This window comes from Erigeron canadensis, chromosome 5, assembly GCF_010389155.1.
Source record: "Erigeron canadensis isolate Cc75 chromosome 5, C_canadensis_v1, whole genome shotgun sequence".
Taxonomy (NCBI): Eukaryota; Viridiplantae; Streptophyta; class Magnoliopsida; order Asterales; family Asteraceae; genus Erigeron; species Erigeron canadensis.
In genome coordinates, this window is record NC_057765.1 from 42,490,533 (window position 1) to 42,512,984 (window position 22,452).

Here is a 22,452-nt window from a genome sequence, read left to right on the forward strand (position 1 = left end):
ATTATTCAGAAATTTCAAAGACAGCTAGTTCTTAAACATCTTTTTTTTTTTTTTTCCTTTTCTTTTAAACCTATCCAGATTAATGTTCATAATTAAACACTATCATCTCCAAATAAGATAAACCAAATATGGAAAACTTACAAGCTAGACTACTCGTGGGTACCTCACAATTGAGCCCTTATGTTTTTTGAAAATCTCGATCATAGCTTCATGATATGGCGCAGCCTCTTCTTTATCGTGTTTATCATAATCAATCTCATGATCATTGATAAACCTATCATAATTTCCATCATCGGGAAGATGATCATTTTCTGTTAAAAATAAAGTTACCCCTTTCATGACGTACCCTGAAACCGGCAATTCCAACAAGGGGGGGGGGGGGGGGGGGGGGGGGGGGTAACACTGACTCACCCTAGCTATCAAGAAATTTTACAGGTTTCGAGTTTCTCAACTCATCAATTTTTTCACGACCGTTCACATAAACTCTGCCACAATTACCCGAATCCGTAATGCATATCTTTTCTAACAATGGAATATTAATTTTAGTGATATGCGACAAGACCTTAACTCTCAAAACCGCATCTAGCAAACAACCCAAAGCAGATGAAACTTGCTTGGTGCCTCCACATTATGTTTATTTTCCTCATATAATAACAATCCTTAGTTATTTTTATCGTAAATTGAAGTTGGTGAAACAATAACAAAATAAACGGTCCCTTTGAGGCCCATCTTAACCTTCCAGTTGAACAAATAACTATTATTATGATCATGTGGAACCTGAATATATACAGATTTCAGTGATTTAAACTTGCTCATTGACATAGGCCAGACCTTAGTTAAATCTCTAACGGAATGAAACGCGCGAATGGTGTCGACTTGATGGACGATCGCAAAGAATCTTTTGGAAACGACTTGGCAAACGCATAACGTCTTCAAATCCATTACTTTGTTGAAAATTTCCAAAACGAGTTCGTCTGGTAAACAACTTATTGGTGAAAAATCAGCACCATCATGTGTTGTTTGATCCAATTTCTTCATATTTAAAACCCCTAAATCCGTCGCTCCCTCTGTCTGTCAACGGGGTGTCCTCGGAAACAAATTAAAGTGAAAATATTACGGATTGGAAACCCTTTTCCATATCAAACTACCATAGTTCGAAAATTTTGAGTTTTTTGCATGGATGGGACAAACTTTATACTCTTTGGTGTTTGTGGGAACTTCTTTAGAAAATTTTTTAAAACTAGGAAGACCGGTGTTTACAACACCAGCCTTGTCCAGCTAATTGAAGTACGGTCTCTACATTACCGTCTTTCACGTACGTGGCTGTAACCCTTTGACTGGTTGTGAGATTCGTTTATGTGTAAGGTAACTTGTAAGTCACATTTGAATGAAATGTTTGTGCATGAAAAGGGTGATAAGGTTGACTTTGCATCACAACATGTTTAATAAAACAAATCTTTGTATTTAGTACTGTATCACACTTTCAGGACATGTGTATATTTTATTACCACACCTTCAATCTCTACAAGCCACGTATATATATATCCACACCTTCAGTAATATGATTGCCACGTATTGAATCAGCCATACACGTTTTCTGACTACCATATATCGAAATAATTTTACTTATTTTGCTTATAAGAAACGAAAAATATTTACATTACAAAATTAGTGAATTAAATTCCAAAAATGTTTCACTCTCTCTCTCTCTTTGTAGTTCTCTTCCATGAATACACAATCACACAAAGTAACATATTGTTTAAGAAAAAGAAGAAAAAACAAAAGTTTTAGAAATTTAGGATGTACAAATAAAGACAGAGTGTTCAAGATGATGTTAAAATGATGTGTAAAGGTCAACTCATTCTAGAAAGACAACATTTGAAGGTAAGTACTCATATATGATACGACAAAGTGAGTGTGACGTTCGTCACCAAAATCGGTAAATTTATTGTAGCCTCCAATTTGAATTTCTAAATTCTTGACTAGTGAATGCGTCTACATAGTATAACAAGCATAGAGATATGTTGATTATTTCAATATGTAACTCCTATTACTTGAATTTTAACATCTTAAGAGTTAGTCACTTTATATTCATCAACTTAAACGGTTATAATTATTTCCGTTATCTCTAGTCGTGTAGCTATTCGTCATATTTATTTCTAGACATTTATAAACCTGTATACACTACTTAGTGGTGATTTAAAGTTTATAAAAAACTAGATTAGTCATAATAATAATAATTATTGATGAAATAAACTCAAATTAACATAATACTAAAATATAAGATAATTAGTAACCAAATTAGAAGTTACCATGAATTAATATAAATGTAAGTGAAATACAAATAAACGAGTTGTAGTCCAACTCCAGCAAGTTCAAAAACTCACAAACTTGTGAGGAATTAATATTCCATTAAAACTCTTGCTAGATTATAAACTATTATATCCTAACTATAAACTAAATCAAATACTTATCTCTACCTTATATGGATTATTAGTTATAAAAAAACAAAAAAAAAAACAAAACAAACTTCTCCTTGTTTGCTCCTGCCGTCGACTAAGCACATCACCAAGGCAAAGTTTTATAAACCTTATTTTCAAAGCATTCATCCGAGAGAATTCCTGGATTTGGTGAGTCTAAATTAACTATTATTATTATTATTATTATTATTATTATTATTATTATTATTATTGATTTAAAAGAATCTTATTATATAAAAATCTACGGTTAAAATTCTTATAGATTATATTTTATTTTGTCAAGGTATTTAAGGAGTGATCATCAATCTTGGGGTAAAATTTCTTATCTTTTCTTTTCACATATATATATATATGCATATTTTTTTTATTTATTAATCTTTATTTATAAGTAACCTATGTTGATGAATATATATATTATGGCAAAATTTATAATAATGAATGAAAGGGTTTTTTTTTAGGGTTAAATCAAAAGCTTGAAGTATAAATCATATTAATGTTAAAAGTTTAAGTATTTAATATAGCATAATAATTAATGTAATAAAAGAAATCCAATTATGAAGGCATAGAAATCATAATAACAGATTTAAATAGGTGTTGGAAATATTTGAAAGTATATACATAAATATAAGTTGTAGTAGTCTTTAGAACAGTAAGTTTTGGTTATTTCAGAATCTGGACAGATTCGAGTTGTTAACTTTGAAAGGTCGTATCATGGTCATGGAAGATGGTTAAGTCACGTTTTTGGTGTCTAAAATTAATTTCAGGAAGTCTACTTTCTGGTGGAAGTGGTTTCGGGTCAAAATACGAAGTTTAAGGTTGTCAAACTAATTTTATAACAAAACTGCGCAAAGCTGAGTTTTCCGAACAGATTTAGGTCGACTTCAAATAGTCATATCTTGGTCGATTTTATGAACTGGAAGATTATTTTTTTCCAGAAACATTTTTAAGATGTTAAGAGTGTACAGTAAAAATTTGGATTTTTTTTAAGCTTCGAAGGCCCTTAAATTTTATAAAACTTTTCTGCGCGCAAACAGTGAATTTTCTGACTAGTCTGTGATTATGGAATTTTTTAAAAATAGTTAATGTGCGAAATAAATTAAGCAAAAATTCATGTAAGTTTATAACACTCTAAGGTTACAGTAGTTAAGATTTGAAAACTTGAATTGTTCGTCTCATCCTAATAAAAAAAATATAAAGTTACCAAAAATTTCAGTAAATAAGAGCTTGTAGAATTAAATCATAAATCATTAAAACAAATATTCTATATTAAGTTATGTGACTTGTAACTTAATAATATATGACAAATCAGTTGGGAATATTTTTAAAGTAGCCACATATATATATATCATCAAATACGGGTTATAATGGACGGTTCTTGACCATGTCCATAATTGTAACTTGTTCATATATACGTTGTGTAGATTCTGGCGACCTTGTTGGACTTTGCACAACTGCTTGCTGATTGAGGTGAGTTTCGTGGCCCCTTTTTATTTTATTTGTTTGGGGGAAAATGATGCTCAAAACACTTTTCATTTCTTTAGTAGTTGTGCCAAAACTTTTTTGTTTTCTTGGACAAATACGTGTAATTATGAAATGTGTATGCTAGCTTGTTTGTGTTGATTCTATGATGCAATAGATGTCTGTTGATATCTATTGAAGACTATTTGAAATCTATCGACCAACTATATACTACAGCTGGTAGTTGTTGGTATTACAGTGTGTGATTGAGTTGTTGGCAGGAGTGATAGGGATTGTGTTGTTGGATAACTATGATGGCATTGATCAGTATTTGGATTGCATACAGGATGCTACATGTTTATATTTACACTATTGTCCAAACCTCATATATCATGCACAACAAACTCATTTGTATTCCTTTAAACCTACGAACTCACCAACATTATGTTGACATTTTTGAGCATTCATTTTCAGGTAATAATAATGTTTAAGGAGACTGAGCATATGGGCTTTAGGAAGACCAATAAAGAGATCCTTCATGGATTCCTAGTTTGCATTTGAACATTGAACGCTATTTGTTATTTGTTACATTTTTTTTTCTATTTGAGGCGTGTTGCCTAGACTTATCTCGCTTGTGGAAATCACAATTATTTGGATTTCATTTAGTATGACTCTATTATAAAGTCCATGTGCTATTGCTATATCTTTTCGTCATATCCTACGATTCCGCCTAAGGTGGGGTGTGACAGTGAGCTCTTGGAAAAACAGAGGAAACAATATTGCGACAGGAAAAAGAGAAAAAAAATATAGGACAAGTTCGGTGTTCATACAACCGGACTTCAAAAACCCAACCTTAGACCGGCGTCGATATTACCGGACTTCAAAAATCCAACACTAGTCCGGTAGCTACATCACCGTACTACCTTTTCAGAGTACCACGTAGGACAAGTTCGGTGTCCAAGACACCGGACTTCCTAGTTTTACAAATCCTTTGAGTCAAGTTCCTAATTACACCAATTGAGTCCAAAAAAGTCCTATCCGTACAAATTTTTTGAAAATTTTGGATATATCCCTTTTTTGAAAATTTTGGATATATCCCACTATTTCAGCCCAATTTTTTTTTCAATTCCCTCTTTTGTCAAATCGATTGAACTTTTAAATTTGAACCAAAATAATAACTTTTGATATATTTGGGCCCATTAAACATTCTATCATATAGCTTCTTATTAGAGCAGTTAATTAAAGTAGGTAATTTGTTTCTTATTGCTAAAAGGATTTGCTAATTAGTGTCTTTAGTGCACTAGTTAAAAGGGATTTGTTAAGGAGGAGAGGAGTCATGCCTCTCAAAATTTCATCCCTCCTAAATCCCACCAATCAAATACCTCCAACTCAATTTTCCTTTTCAACTCTCCCAACCATCCCTCCCAACCATTTTTAATGGCATTCATGACCTTCTCAACCCTCCCAAATTTTATTTTTTTCTTTTTCATTTAATTTAATCAAACAATTAAAAAAAATATATCATTTAACTAAATTACGAAAGAATTATATATTTATTGAAAGAAATATATGTTACAACTAATATATTACGAATACTAGTAATCTTAACTCTTAAGTATACTGTATTTTGTGTAGAGTGCCATTTGTAAAACTAGTAAAATATCAGCAGTAAAGATAAGATAGCTGTGTCCCCACACTAACATTTCACATATAAAACCACTTCATCTTCTCCAACAAATCTCGACCTCCAATAGTACCCGCCGGAAAAAAAGGTCGTTCTTATTTCATCTTCAAAACACACATACTCGCCGGGTAAGATAACCCACAATAAATCACCACTCCTGCCTGATCTCCGACTATGGAAGATCGCCTGAAATCCGGTGCTACATAGAACCTGAAACTATATATCGATCTTCTTATTTTTTTTTAAGCATCAAATGGTCAAAAAAGTGGGCTGGACCCCACCACCTGCACGCTCCCCCATCTCCTCAACGTCTCTTTTCTTCTTAACCCTCGCAGGGCTTCAAGCCCGTCGACCTCCATGCCGCCGGGATGCCGTCTTGCTGGCGGTGGTGTTTGTTCAGCGGGCTAAGCATGTCGCCACCATGCCGATGACCACTCCTCTCCCCCTAAGAAGCATTTAATGAACTTGTTATTTCCTTATTAATCAAAAATTATATTTAATATGTATTAATTTAACCTAACAATTTCTATTTTTAAATGAATAATTAATACATATTTTCATATTTTAAAAAGGTTGGATTTCATTAAATGGTTCATTAAATGTTAATTAACTGATGCATTAAGAGCACTAGTTAATAAATCCCTTGTTAAAATCTAAAGGAACCACAGATATACCAACAGATTCATCTCGGATGTTTGTATATATAACCAAAAATGCATGCATGTTAAAGCAAGTCTTTCTTCAAAGGTGTTCTAAAACAATGGCAATAAGAAAGCCATTGAGCATAAACAAAGTCCTACTATTTGTGGATTTTTATGAAATTCTTATATTCGTTCTCATCGTACTTAATTTTATGTTTTTTTTTTAAAACGAGATATGTCACGTGAGTTTTATCACGAGAGACATGACATATACAGTAAGATGTACGGAGTAAAATTTAAGGTTGATTCCCGCACATTATTAAGGTTGATCGAATTTCCTAAGCAAAACTACACATGAACAATTATATAGATTGACCAAGTCGATAAAGAATTCTCCAATTTAGTTTAACATAAGATATAACTATTATTTATTTAGATCGATTGTATGAATAATTGAAAGATTAATTTTTTTAAAAAAAGATGCTAATGCAACAATTATATATAATTAAAAAAATATAACACAAAGGAAAGCATGTCAAAATAGGAGAAAAAAATAAATGAAAACATACTAACATAGTAACATTACTATTAAGGAGGGGATTACTCTCGTCAAGGGAAAATCAAATGTCAAACTTCAAAAATAATCTTTTAATTTTAGTTTTTGATTTTCATTCAATGGTTAAGATTTTTTCAATTTGACTCAAGCTGAAAATTAACTTCAGGGAATTCCTTCCATTACTATTATAAGTAAATAAGTGAGTTAGCGGTGTCACATAATCGTTAATTTTTACCTGGTCAGTCAGTAGTTTCATAGCTTTTATAAGTTAATTACATTGTATAAATCTTCACATGATATAAACATTCATTCATAAATTGTTTCACTCACAAATAATAATTCTTACAAAATATTACTCGTAGTAGCTACTAGCTAATAAATTCTTTATTCTAAATCAAAACTAAAATAATACGAGTATACAGTATGGATTTTTTTTTTACAAAAAAAAAAAAAAAAGAAATTGAAAAAATTTAATACGAACGAAAACAGAGGTCAAAACTCAAAAGGGGCAACACGTGAGTCACTAATTCACGGTGTACGAACTAGAAAGTCGAGCTTCCTGTCCACACACACACACACAGTCACACACGATAGGCATCACCAAGAATGTATGTGGCACAACATCCATCCGAGGTTAATTGTGCCATGGAGATCTACCGACATTCATTCTCCAATTAATGGTAGCTAGGAGCTAAAATATAATAATAATAATAATATCTCACCCACTTTTCAACAACAAACACTCACCAATGATGAAGTGTTTATCCTCCTCCTCCTCCTCAAGTATATTCTTGTCTACAACAGCACCAATAACAAACATTAAAAGACGATACAACACAAATATGATGCTGATGAGGTTGTCTTCTTGTTGTTGTTCAATAAAAGTAGACTCATCATCAAAAACTAATGTTTGTAATTACCAAAAATTCATTCAATTTGCTTTACATGAAACCAAACTCTCCACTTCCCACGTCATTCCTTCCCCCTTGCAGGTACTCCGTTATTCTTTCCTTGTCTTCTTTATTAATTAATTAATTAATTGTTTCAGATTTTTATTTCTTTTCCTCTTTTAGTTTTTATCAACTCCCAAATGTTTGATATTTACTTTTATTTTTTACGAGTAAATTTGTCATTCGTTCAACTTACTTCTATTAGTTTAGAAGATTTTGATTGGTCAGATACTGACAATTGTAATTCTAAAAGTTGGATACATAACCTTGTTAAAGTTCGTTATATAGTTTGAGGGATACATTTCTAGACATTTGACCTCAAACAAGTGAATTTTGCCTGCATTTTATTTTCTTGTCTCCAAGACTAATAAGACTGTTGGTTAACAGGAGGATTTTAGCACATTGAAGGCATTGGATGGGAAGACAGAGCTTAAGATGTGTTCCTTTCAAGCTCCTAAGATTAGGCTTCTTCGCAGCCTTTCTATCGACTCAACTGATGATGGTATGCAGGTAATGTCTTCTGGCAATATTGATTAAATAATGGTAATATGTGATTATCTGACATAATTCTGTAGTCCTCAATAGGAAGATACCTGTTGTCCTCTAGTATTTTGAGTTATTCGACTTCAATATTGATTTGAGGCATACAACTTGGTTTGAATTTGTTGTCGGTGTTCGTTTTGTTTCAGTCCTTTTGATCACATTTTTTCCTAATAGAACTGATACTTAAGCTATCACGATGAGGATGAACAACCTGTAAGCCCAATGCTTTTCAATTTAAATAATAAAGGCATGGGTTTGCATTTAACAATTCGAATCTAAGCCAATGGGGTCTCCCATCTACTCTACCTACTCCACGTGCAACATGTTCTAAATGAGCCACTGGGATGTCCTGCTCTAACTGAATGTCACAATATGGGCTAGCTAAGTTGGCATCATTAAGTGTCTCCGGGTTACCGGTCCGCCACTTGTGCCTTCCACATCTGGGTTACGACCTGGCTCAACACATAAGCCCAATGAGGTTCAACTATAAAAATCAATTAGTTTTTTTACATTCATTTGCCAACGTGGATAAAAAATGGGATTTTACAAACCATGTGTTATTGTACCATTAGAGTTATTGAAGATTCATGAAATTTATGATACTGTTAGTATTGCATCACATTCCACTATGATAATTAGTTCGTATCTAACTGAACTTTGTGATTTGATATCTACACCCTGTTCCCTAATGCTGATTTGGGCACTATAATCTGCTTGCAGGTGCTAGATTTTGCTGTCTTCCCAGAAGCAAAATATGACCTCCCAATATTTTGTGCCAATTTTTTCACCTCAGTTAACACAAACATTGTTGTATTGTAAGTCTCTGTTAGGAGATTACTGATAACAATTATTTACATGTTTAATATACGCTTTGGCTTAGTTAGATCAATCATGCCTCAAAATGCATATTGGTATAAACTATAAACCTTGGTGAACCAAGTCTTAATATATTAGCAATGCCTCATGTAGCAGTTAAATACCTAAGGGAGTTTCTGAGCTGATGCTTATATATTCTATGGAGTAGTCATAGTAACGTTGATATGACTATTTTGTTCAAATTATGTGAACTTATAATGTGCAGAGAAAATCATTGCTGGTTTATTTAAGCATTCGGGAAATAAAAGTAAATTTCTCTGGCCCATAACAGGGACCTCAATCCTTTGCATGATGTCATGGATGAAACACATTACAAGGAGAAGTATTATAAAAGCTTGATTCCTCTTGGCCTGAAGTATGCCGAGGTGTGCTGTCTTTCATCCTCTTTGAAAGTATCATTTATATGATTTTCTTTTCTAAATTCATGGTGTGCCTACTTAACCACAGATTGCATGCAGCTTTTACCCTGGGGAGGAAAACTCACTAGCGAGTCTTTAAAATTTTTCTCACCAATAGTCATATGGACCAAATTTTCATCGAGCCATGAAAAGCACGATATTTTGTTTTCTGCATTCAAGGACTACTACAAGGTATCCAGTGGAAATTTTTTTGTGTGCATGTATATACGGGTTTTGTAATGAAGATAATCCAATTAGACAAGCTTGAATCTGTTTTATTTTATTTTCACTCTTAACTTTTAACTATAAACTGGCAGGCCTGGCTCAGTCTAATGGATCAGGCAACAGAGGAGACAAATGCTTCTCAAATAACTTTGAATCTTGAGGCACAACATAGATATCTAACTTGGAGAGCCCAAAAGGTATGTCATGTTTTCTTTATACTTGTTCAGAAGCATATACAATTGATATTATTTGGAGGTGACATAATGGCCGGGTTGGGTACCAGGTCAAAATGGATAAAATCTTTATACTGGGCAGGTTGGGTTTTCTCAATACACTTTATGTCCAGGACTGTAAATAATTAGTGTGGCCAATTTGTTTACAATTTCAATAATGATACAAATATTCTGAATACAAGGATTTTGAGAATTTATGCATATACATATACTATGGGCAACTTTCGATTGCTTTGACAGTTTGACCCTTTTGACACACTTCCAATCCAGCTAATCTGCTTATTTGTTTGACCCGTTTGAGATAGAAAACAACAATTCGACATCTTCATAAGTGAATAACATTGAGATTGTGACCACTATCATTGCATAATCTGCTTATGATAGTTACAATATACTGTTATATTTGATATGCACAAAATGCCATCTTTATGGATATATTATTAAACGCAACGGTCAGTTATTGTGTAATTTTGAGGTCAGCTACAAATTTTGATGAAGTTTTTATAGCACATGCTTCTCAATTATTTTTCATTTTATAGATGTGAATCTGAGTTAAGATGCCAAATCACTTCCCAGATTCCTGTAAGTCTTTATTTACTGATTTGATACTTATTACTAGTTACTCAGACTGGTTTATTCCAACTTTTTCTGTGGATTTACTGCTCATTGTTGCTGTGCTCTTTCTGATCCGTAATATTCATCTATGGTGAAATTTTGGATAAGTCGGCCATGGTTGGTGACTTTATTGGCGAAACAAGCATACAAAAACCTACCTTATGCATGTGGATCGTTAAAACTGTGTCTCCTTAATTGTTACATGTTAAATACTAGTAGTTAGATATTGGTTTAGCAAGTAGTTAATAATAGAAGGGTCGAAGTATAACAATTGTTGAGATCTTTACACAATTTATTAGGAGGTTATAACCATTAACCCTGATCTATATTAACTAAGAAGCTAATAGCATGTATGCTTGATTTGATACATATTCTCTCTTCTTTAGTATTATACTATTACTCTGCATCGACACTTGACCACATTTTGTGCCATGGCTACTTACAACGTTGATTTCTAATACTACCCTTGTTGCCTTAGGATCCAGGTTACCATCTTCTCAAAAGACTAATTGGGGAGAGTCTTGCAAAGGTATCATTCTTTGATATTTCAGGTCACATATTTTCCTAACAAAGTGACCACATCTCATTTCCTTATAATGACTACTTTGTGCATTTTTGTTTCTTATAATGCCACTTCATCAATGACTATGCAGGATGTGGTAAAGGAGTTCCTCTTCAACGGAGTGAATGAGCTTGGAAACAAAACATTTCTGGATTACTTTCCAGAGTATGAGCGTGAAGATGGTTCGATAAATGAAAAAAGAAGCATCGTTGGTAAGTCTTTTGAGAACCGGCCTTGGGATGCTAGAGGGGTATTTATTGGGGGATCCTTGCAGTAAGCCTCGTAATGCAACCATGGTAAACACTGGGTATGCTTGTTGTACTACACCCCAAACATCCATTTATCGTTTAGCAAGACATGTTATTTAAGGCTTTAGTTTCAGCACAATTTTTTGTTGTTTGAGGATGATTTCTTGTAACGGTGCAAGCAGAAGTAGAAGTAATATTGTATTATTGATATTGATATCCAGTTCAGGATTGGATATTTGTTGTTGGAGGTATTGATGTATAATTCATGAATTTAGAGTAGTACTTGGCATGTTTTTAACTCGCTACGTAATAACCCTAGTTTAGTTTTTGATAGTGCGACAACTTCTCTTGTTTACTATTAATTTAACTTTTTAAAATAATATTTGTGATATTAACTATATTAATGTGAGAGTGAGACAATTATTTACCTTCCTTTTAAAAGTATATTTCATTCACAACTCAACTACTCCGCATCTACAGAGTAGTAATACAATTACAAGGAGTATTAGATTACATTGAAATTATTCCAATTCTCTCAAAAAAATAGGTCGTTTTTCAATATACTTCTATACCAAAGAAAACCGATTGCTTTAACATCCAAAAAGACTTTGTCACTACAAAACCTATTCTCAAAAATCCTTTTGTTTCTTACTTTCCAAAGAAATCTAACACGTAACAAAAGTAATGCCTATAAACACCTTGCTTTCTTTCTTTTCCCAAACTGACTTTCTTGTGTAGCTTGACAAGTTCACGAACAGAGGCGAAGAAATGAGTTCCAACTTTACACCAAATACCAATTTGATTCCAGACCGCAATCGAGCAAGGACAGGAACATAGCAAATGATCAATAGTCTCATCCCATACTTCACATAAACCACATAGTGTACATCCAAAGGTAGAGTTACGAACTTGAAGAGCTTTGACGTTGGAACCCGGTTCATAGCAGCCCGCCAAACAACGATGTTACATTTCTTTTTACTCCCGAAGCCCACTTGAATACAAATCGTCCACTGTAGTCCATATCGCTTCTAAGAAAATCCTTAACACTCTTAACCGAAAAAGAATTGTGTGAATTCCCTAACCATACCCACCGATCATCTGCCTCAGTTAATCTTACTTCATCCAGCAAATTTCGAAAACCCTCCCATTCATTAATGAACACTGGCGACATAGGTGTAGAATACCATAATTGATTACCTGTGAATCTCTTTGTGTCCATGCAAAACCTAGTCGAACCAAAAACTTCTTATCACTCTCAATGCTAAAAATTATTAACTCATTTCATTTTTTTTTAAACAATTTATAATACTTTTGAGGACCTAAAAAGAACATTTGGATTCTTCTGGTTATTTAGTTTATAATTTTTTGGGATATTTTACTCTTTTTTTTTCTTTTTTTTTTTAACATTGGGATAGTACGGTCGGTAGAGTAAATAGTTAAATACCAAAATTATTTATCAACTTTTCATCCTGGTAGGCTTTTTATAAAAAAATATAACCATATCTTGTTTGCAATCTATTCCTAAGATTTTAGTAGCCCAATCTTTAATTTTGGCCCACTTAAGTAATCGAGATTCAGAGCCCATATACTCAAGTTTATTAACAAATAATAACAAGAAGAAAGACCCATTAAAGGGAAAAGGGGGAAAAAAACACCCAGGAAAACTCACCAAAAATTAAGAAACTTCAAACTTGGATACACCATTTACGAATTTACACTCTGATCTTCCAAAGTTTCTTTGTTTTACACTACCGTTACACCAAAGAGGACTAGTGGTGAGGCCTTCTTTTGATGTCCATACAAGTGTCTCGTTCGAACTTTCCTATATGAATATCATGGGGGTAATTAGAACTTTAGAAGGGTTCGAAAATGATCACAGAAATAATGATATAACCTTTTTTCTGTTTTCTTTCTATAAACATTCCTTACCATTAAATCAATACACTTCACAAAATCACTGTGAAATCTAAAATAAAATAAATCTCACATGTCAAAATGTTATGATGTCAAATAAATTTTAAAAGGGGACTTTATAAGACCGGTGTCATTGTACTTCCTAGTTAGCTTAAGTGGTTGAGCACCTGCCTTATAAGCAGGAGGTCTTGGGTTCAAGACTTGGGAAGTACATAGGAAGTCTTTCTATGAAGACTTGGCTTGGTATACACAGGTTCAAGTCTAAGGAGGCAGGGTTTACCCCTATTGATCGTCGTGCCTTCGGGCGGGTTAGGGGTTTTCCCCAATCGGGTATTTGAAATAGGCATTTCTACTTCGAGGGGGCTCTCTAACGGGGACCCGGTTAAGACAACGTATGTTAGACCTCCCGCTGTCAAAGCGCGACACAAAGTTCTCAAGCGAAATTCACCTTTCCAAAAAAATAATAATAATAAGACCGGTGCCATCAACAAACAACAATTTCGGTTACGTGTCTCTTCAGTTTACCGACGACGTTGGCACAACTTCTTTAGTTGGGCTCTTCAGTTTGTTTCGTTCAATTAAGCGACGAGCAAAGAGACAAAAGCGTGTAGTGTATATACGTATATATATGTGTCACCGTAAAATAAAGTGATAAAAGAAATAAAGATCTTTTGTCAGGGGTGTGTCAATTGATGTATCTGTTTAAAAATGTTAATGTAGCGTTGACACAACGAAGTAAAAAAGTGAAAAATACATTGTTGAAAGTTATCTACAGATAAATCAAGTTTCAATATTAAATATAAAATAAAATAAATAAATAAAAATCATGTTTCTAGATCTTGAATAGTATCCGTTGATATTTTCAATGGCATATTTGATTTCTATATAAAACAATTATATTTATAGTTATTTATACGTTAAAACGTTATCAACACCTTCACCCTCTATTCTATGTAGTTCATAGTTCACATGTACAAGGCAAACTTTTCATTCTGACCTAGTCATACGTACGTTGCATCAGCAACATAAATGAAAAGGAAAGAGAAATGGGATATGATAAATCAAACCAACTTATACTTTTAAAAATCAACCTAAAAGGTTAAGAATTAAACTTATTAATACGTGAATTTCGTTAATTCCATTTATTAATCTTATCTCTTATCTTTTCCATATATCATCATTCTAAAGTTAGGTTGATTTTAGTTATTTAAGTTGAGTTAATTTATTATCATCTAGAAAAATTAGCCAACATGGAAATAAAATACTAATCTAAACACGATACCTGTCATATCAATCCATTTGTATTAAGTTAATAATGTTAAATTCTCAAGGTAGCATTTTTTTTTTATGTTAGATGATTTCTTAATTTCTTGAAGGAGTGAAGACTTTCGGATCGATATAGAGTTACCATTCATGAGTTACCATTCATCATTATGAAATCCCAATTTGTTGTTCCATGATGGGTGTTATAAAACAATTACACGAAGAACAAGCATCATCTAAGACAATTACTGACTATAGCTACCAAGTCTTCTTGAGCTTCAGGGGCAAAGATACTCGTCTTAGTTTCACTGATCATCTTCACAAGGCTTTGGTACAAGCAGGTATCGATACTTTCCTAGATGATGAAGGAATTGAAACTGGGGAGGATCTGAAACCAGATTTGGAAAGAGCAATCAAGCAGTCCCGGGCATCAATCATTGTGTTGTCAAAGAATTACGCATCTTCTACATGGTGCCTTGATGAATTGATAATGATTCTCGAGGAGCATACAAACTCGGGAATGATTGTTTTGCCTATATTCTATCACGTTGACCCATCCCATGTCCGGAAACAACATGGCAGTTTTGAAGATGCATTTAGAAATCATGAGATGGACATACAAGAAGAAACGGATTTGGAGAAGAAAATGCACAGGACTCATAAGTTCAAGTTATGGAAAGAGGCACTTACAAAAGTTGCTAATTTGAAAGGAAAAGATATTACAGGATGGTAAGAACCACTTGGCATTTAGTAATCTACTACAATTACCGTTTCATCTTAATCCCTTGTATCGATTTCAGGCCTGTATAGTACTTGTTCATGAGGTTCATTTGCTCCAGCTGCAAAGTGGGAAAAAAGAAAAGCTTATAATTCACATTAGTTAAAAAGCTGGAAAGTGAAATAATGGGAACAAAACAGATGTGATTATTAGCTATGTAAAAGAAAACTAAACCTTTACAAAGTCAAGATAAATACATAACCATTTGTCAAGTTTCATAAACCTTGAGTTAATGTCCATTATTTGCAGTGGCAAAGACAGACTCCCAATCTATCAAGCAACATAATACATAATTGTTACATAATCAAATACAATTTTTCAATAGATCCATACGCATAAACAAAAAGGAGGTCAGATTTAGTAGGAACCCTTCGTGTCCAGCAAACACAAAAAACAAAATACGTGCCTCGCTGAAAACATAAGAAGATTCAGCCATTACCGGCAAAGAATGAAAGTTATGTATTATGTACTTTTCCACGCAAACGGATATGGTTTCTACACTAACTAGTCCAAGAGAGCACTTACCAACCTTTCATCAAAAGCATAAGAATGATTTAATTCTCCTAATCCATGTCAAAGGACCTAATGTTTATGTTTTGTGGTAGTTAGATACCTCCTTAATATGTATCAAACTTCTGTCAAACGCTACTTTTCTGAGTAACTAGTTTAATTCATAAAATAACTCGGTTTACCATAGTTCTTCCATTTGTTAAACTTATAATTGTGTCTCAGGAAGATGAAATTTCAAATTTTCTAGTCTGTTTCAATGTTTAAACCAAAATTTTCATTCATGATCCATTTTCAGGCACGAGACAGCATTCATTCAGCAAATTGTGACTGAGATAGACGGTCGGCTAGGCAATAAGATCTTGGGTACTTCCCAAGACTTCATTGGTAGGTCATTCCAAGTAGGAGATATTAATTCATGGCTGCAAGATAGATCTATGGAAGGTATAGACTTTCTCACTATCTGTGGGATGGGAGGAATTGGAAAGACAACGTTGGCCAAATTTGTTTATGATGAAAATTTCAGGCTCTTCGAATGCAGTTGCTTTCTAGAGAACATTGGGAAGATTTCTACTTCCATAATACCTGATGGTATACTTTGCTTGCAAAAACAACTGCTGAAGGACTTAAAAGGGAAACAAGACATATCTGGGATTGATGAGGGAACTACCATGATTGAAAAAGCGTTGATGAATAAACAAGTACTTCTTGTACTTGATGATGTTGATAATGTTGATCAATTAGATGCATTGCTTGGGAAAAAAGGATTCCTTACAGGAAGCAAGATCATAATAACAACCAGGGATAGGTTGTTGCCTAAAAAATGTGAAGTTTGGAACACGGCATATTCATTCAGGAACTATACCGAGCACCTACTGGAAGGCCTGGAGATATGTGAATCCTTAGAGCTTCTAAGTCGCCATGCCTTTAGGTGCGATAGTCCCAAAGAAGGTTATGAGAAGCCATCAAGAAAGGCGGCACAATATTGTGGAGGACATCCATTAGCACTTAAAGTTTTGGGTAGTTCTTTGTTTCAAAGAGATGTATCTGCATGGGAAGATACATTGAAATTGTTGGAGAAAGAAAGTAATTTGGAAATTCATAGTGTGCTACAAATAACCTTTGACTCTTTAAGTTCAGAAAATGACAAAAAATTATTCAAGCACATTGCTTGTTTCTTTGTTGGGAAAGATACTGATTACATAGAACAAATATTGAAGGCGTGTAATATTAGAACATCATCTGGGATACCTAATCTCATAGATAAATGTCTTCTCACCATTGACAACTTCAAATGTGTTAAGATGCATCAATTGCTTCAGGAGATGGGCCGACATATGATCCATCAAGAATCACTGACAAAACCCTGGAAGCGTAGCATCTTGTGCTGTCATGAAGAATCTTTCAATGTGCTAAAAGAAGACAGGGTAACTGAAATCACATACTTACAATTCTTTTATGTAATTCCGTTTTTTATTCACTTGGAGGTCAATAGTCCTATTTCTAATAACATTGGCTAACTGAGACCTACAATCGTTTCTTCTAAATCTCCTAAGGACATATAAATTGACTAAATGATGATGATAAATTTCATGAAAGCAATTTGCATACTGGAAGATAGTAAATATTCCTGTTCTTTTTGTTTTTCTTAAGGGCACAGGTAAAACTCATGGTCTCCTCCTGGGCATAGAAATGGTAGAAAAGAAGTTTGGTGGGTATTGTAGTACCAAAGCAGAAAACTGTGATGATGATACCCGCAAGAACTTAAGAACATTAGCACTGCTGGGTTGGTTTCAGACATTCATCTCAAGATTTTGGTGGCTATTCATATGGCTTTTCAATTTGTATTCCAAATTTCGACCAGGCAAAGGAGAGCTGGAGACGGAAGCATTCACAAAGATGAAGAATCTAGCACTGCTCCAGGTCAACTATGTAGAAATAAGAGGATCCTACGGGAAATTCCCAAAACGTTTAAGATGGCTATGCTGGCATGGATTTCCTTTACAATATATACCACTAGACTTACCTATGGCTAACTTGGTTGCTCTAGACATGTCACATAGCAAGTTGGAACATCTTATAAAATTGCCTAAGGTAATTACTTATTCCTTTACGATATATACCACTAGACTTACCTATTTGGTTTAATTAATATAACAACCTTGAAAACGTGCACTACTGAGTACTGACACTTTGTTTAATTCAGCAGTCGCTTACCTTGTTGAAGTTTCTTGATCTAAGTAGTTCTGTGAAGCTTAGAACAGTAAATTTCTCAGGACTTCCTAATCTCGAGCGGCTGATACTGGCAAAATGTAGTAGATTGGTTGAGATTTGTGCATCAATTGGAGAGCTTCAAGGACTTCTTTTACTTGACCTCAGCTATTGTGCAATGCTAGAAAAGCTCCCCGGAAACATGAACAGGCTGAAAAAGATAAAAACATTAGTGTTAGAAGGTTGTCCTAATCTGTTTAAACCACTGGCTTACCAATCAAGGACCACGGAGGTTGTACCACAAAGTCCAAAATCCTCTTGGTTGTTGCCACATTCCATTGTGAACCTAACGCTTTCAAATAATGATCTATCTAACAAGTCTTTTCCCATTGATTTCAGCAGCTTATCATCGCTGGTGACATTGGACATAAGTAACAATCCAATAGATTCACTTCCTGATTGTGTTAGAAGTCTTGTTAAGATTGACAAACTTACTACGCGGGACTGTAACAACCTCAAATCAGTCCTAAAACTTCCAAATACTATAACAGTCTTGGATGTGTGTGGATGTGAGTCCCTGGAAAAAATTACACTTCATTCAGCACATTCCAGACCACCATATATTTATACTCTTTTTTGTTATGACCTGGTGGAAGCCCAAGGAATTTTTAAGGTTGTAGCTACCCAAAAAATTCTTACGGATAGGTTGGGCTGGTATGATATAGGTTTTCTGGAAAAGCAGAAGTTTGTTGCCAACTATACCTTCCCTCCGCCAATGATAATGTTGTATGAGTATGGTATATTCAGCACATTTTCATGGGATGATAAAGTTCCAGACTGGTTCACTCATAAAATCAATGGGCCCATTATATACTTTGATGTGCCTCCATCTCCCAACAATTTTAGGATCCGAGGATTAAATGTGTGCTTTGTGCAGACAATTTCTGAAATTGATTCCTACCATTTTCTTATGGCCAGCCCCTCAGCAACTAAAATCAACAACATGACCAAAAATCTCACATGGACATATATAAATCATTGGAAGGGAGATATCACTGTGATTAATCATTTGATGTTTCAGAATAATGAGTTGGAGGAAGGTGATGTAATCTGTGTTTCTATAAAAGTAGACAACTTCTGTAGTATAGAAGTAAAGGAGTGTGGGATTTGCCTTGTGTATGATGAGAATAATAATGATTCAGAAGCAATCAAAACGGAGCCGCCTTTAGATTACTACAAGTCATGGAAGCAGATCATTGGTGGTGATATCTCTCGTTTTATGTCGCTTTATGATGATAATTCTTACCTCCTAGAAACATCCTCCATGGCTTACCCCCCACCAGAGCTTGATACTTACACATACCTAGAAGATTATGTTTCAAGTTTGGTAAACCCATCAGAGTTTGAAGGTAGTACTCCTAGACTTCTAGTTTTCAAATTAATTCTTATTTGATCTATATATGGACATTGCATAATAATGATATTTATACTATACAGCAATTTCTAGCTAAGTTATGATTCATGCTTTCAAAATCAACAGATTGAGATCCTCATGTTCATTCCAACGTGATAGATTATGTTATGAGAAGATGATAAAGAAGTGGGACCATTATTTTAGTTAGTGGTAGGTCCTGTTTTTTGTTGATCATCTCAGATTGGTCAGCATGACCTATCTTATTGAAATGAGCATATGAGAGGATTCCAATCCAAAATAAACATACTAGAGTCGATAATTTTCAAAAAACTTCACTTGAAACGGAAGGTAGTTAGCATGGTAAAAATCCTAAAACTAAAGTATGACCTTTAAATTACTCTGCAAAAAACAAGTAAATCTTGGATTGTTGGAAAATGGATATATGAATCTTACATTGTTGCAAAATGAGTATGTGAGACCTTGAGTTTTTACTAATCTTGGCAATTGAGCTAAAAATAGTGTCCTATACCAGTACAACCTACAAAGCTACTTCAATAAGTTGACTTGGTGTATTCAATGGCATATTTTGCCTGTCAATCCTTTACTAGTTTGTGAGGGTAACTACACTCTATGATAGAGATGCAATCAAAACCGATCATTTGGGTTACTACAAGTCATGGACGCATATCATTCGTAGTCACACATCTTTATTCTTTTTGTGGTTAACCAATGATAATTCTCTTTCTTTTTGTAAAGGAACCGATGATAGTTCTCATCTCCAAGAAACATCCTTCACAGAAAAAGTTGTTGGTTGGAAAGACCCATTCGATTGGCCTGCAAGTTTCTTTGACCCAAATTATAAAGGTACTGCTTCTACACTTTAAGTTTTCAAACTAAAGGCTATCTTATCTATATAAAGAAATCGCATAACCAATATTATATTTATATATAAGTATAAATTCTTTGATCCAATTAATCCGCGGTTCATTGACTTCATTCCAGTCTTAGATCATCACTAATTAGCATTAGTTCATCTATATGTATATGTATCCTTCAAGGGTAAACTTCAAACAGCATAATTGCTATAAAGTATTGGTGAGACAAGCAGTAGAAAAAAGAATAGATAGCTCTTACATGTCTAAACGAAAGATGAGATTAATGCGATAGACAAAATCTAGAAGCCTAATTGCCATCCCATGGAGGTTTAAAAAGAAAAAGAAAACTTGAATCAAAAGTCAAGTATCAAATAAACCACAACTTACTAAAGGGTCTATCAGCTAACAAGTCTTTAAAAGATAATCCATCTCATGTTAAATCTCATATCTTCGATTTTTTTATATGTTTCCAGGAATGAGATCGTGGAGAAGAAAAAATTTCATCGATATATCACTTGTAATAACTTTTAAAGTAACTCCTAGGATCAAAATCAAGGTCTTGAGAGGCCATTTGAGGACAAGAAGATATAAACTATGGACTAGTTGTGTGGTTGACAAAAACATTCGAAACAAAAAGAGCACATCTGATGCTAAAACCGCTTTTCGGGACAAGGAATGGTGGCCGATTTAGCAGCACTTGCAGACTGTATAATTCATGACAAATTTTTGTACAATTGCTTAATCCTAATATCTTATCTACCTACATAAACTCTCACTTGCAGAAGCCCTCCCCTGTATCACTATTTCATATTAAACCCCATACTTTTGGCAATCTACTGTTTTAGCCCTCTTACCATCTTCTCACTGTGAACTTTAAAACTGGTTCTATTATTAAAGTTTAATCCTCGAAGGCTTTGATGCTTGACTTTTTTTTAAAAATGATTTATTAAATATCTCGACAAGAAGCACGAACATTATAAACCTAATAATAAAATCAGGTAATCATCTTATCAACTAATAACGATAATAATGATATAATATCTTATAGATATATGCAGTTATTGGGTTTGATTTATGAAAAGTAGGTGTAAGGAGGATTTTATAGCTACAATGTATTCAGTTAAATGTATGAGTATGAAATAACGCAGTTGAATATAGAGACAGCGAAAGAAGTACCTGCTACAGGTGTTGAGTGTGAGTGACGGTAGCAAATTAGGGCGCGCGAAACTAGAATTAGGGGGAAATGAATTTTGCTAATCGAACCCAATATATAAACAATTCCAATTCCATTCCCAATTCCCATTATCAAAGTTATATTTAAAAATTTAAATTTTTAAATTAACTAATCATAAGTTCAGTTTACTCTATATTTTGCTTCTAAAAATCTTTACAATAAACTAAATTCAATTGATCAACAGTTGAAGTTTCTTATTTTGACAGTATCTACAATTTATCAAATTTAATCTGTATAAATTAAATTAATATAAAATAAAAAGTATATATTTATCAAAGTCTACTCCTAAATTTATTGTTAAAATATACAATTATTTATGCACGATACTCGTTATTAACAAAACCCCAAATATATTTTTCATATACAAAAGTTCAATTAACCTCCAAATATAAAACTTACCTAAAAATAATTAAACTAATTAAAACGTATATACATATTAAAATATTATTATTATTATAGAATATTATATAATTCAACAACTTAATATAAATTATCTATATCTATACTCCATATTAAAGCATTTGGCATATTTTTTTTTCAACTAATCTATCCTTGAAATATCTATTATACCCTCCTACAAACAACTATCTCTTTCACTTTTAAGTGATTTTCCTGTACTACCCTTCCATTTATTTTCCAATGCCTATCCCTAATCCCCTCATCTCTTGCTCTCGCCGGAAGCCCAATATAAAAATTAGTTTCATCTCGACGGCAACCATCACCAACCCACAAAAAGATTGGTTTCATCTCTCCCTCGCTTAGTCTGTTTAACTAAACCACAACCACC

General features: G+C 33.6%; 1 protein-coding gene and 1 long non-coding RNA gene across 3 annotated transcripts; one reads left to right on the plus strand and one right to left on the minus strand.

Annotated features, from left to right (window-relative positions):
* Nucleotides 1–7,360: 7,360 nt before the first annotated feature.
* On the plus strand, nucleotides 7,361–11,767 carry LOC122599805 (phytochromobilin:ferredoxin oxidoreductase, chloroplastic). Its single transcript, XM_043772390.1, has 8 exons — nucleotides 7,361–7,811; nucleotides 8,157–8,279; nucleotides 9,033–9,127; nucleotides 9,460–9,553; nucleotides 9,647–9,778; nucleotides 9,904–10,008; nucleotides 11,138–11,188; nucleotides 11,313–11,767. Exons 1-8 carry the CDS (start codon nucleotides 7,569–7,571, stop codon nucleotides 11,496–11,498), a joined length of 1,029 nt encoding a protein of 342 aa, XP_043628325.1. The 5' UTR covers nucleotides 7,361–7,568; the 3' UTR covers nucleotides 11,499–11,767.
* A 3,015-nt stretch (nucleotides 11,768–14,782) lies between these two features.
* Nucleotides 14,783–19,487, minus strand: LOC122602092. Of its 2 annotated transcripts, XR_006324157.1 has the most exons (5): nucleotides 18,905–18,924; nucleotides 18,442–18,719; nucleotides 18,149–18,353; nucleotides 15,599–15,694; nucleotides 14,783–15,485 (listed from the first exon to the last, which is right to left on the minus strand). It is a non-coding gene; the product is annotated as an uncharacterized LOC122602092 (long non-coding RNA). The 2 variants fall into 2 exon arrangements; XR_006324156.1 differs by having other exon boundaries at nucleotides 18,442–19,487.
* Between the last annotated feature and the right edge of the window lie 2,965 nt (nucleotides 19,488–22,452).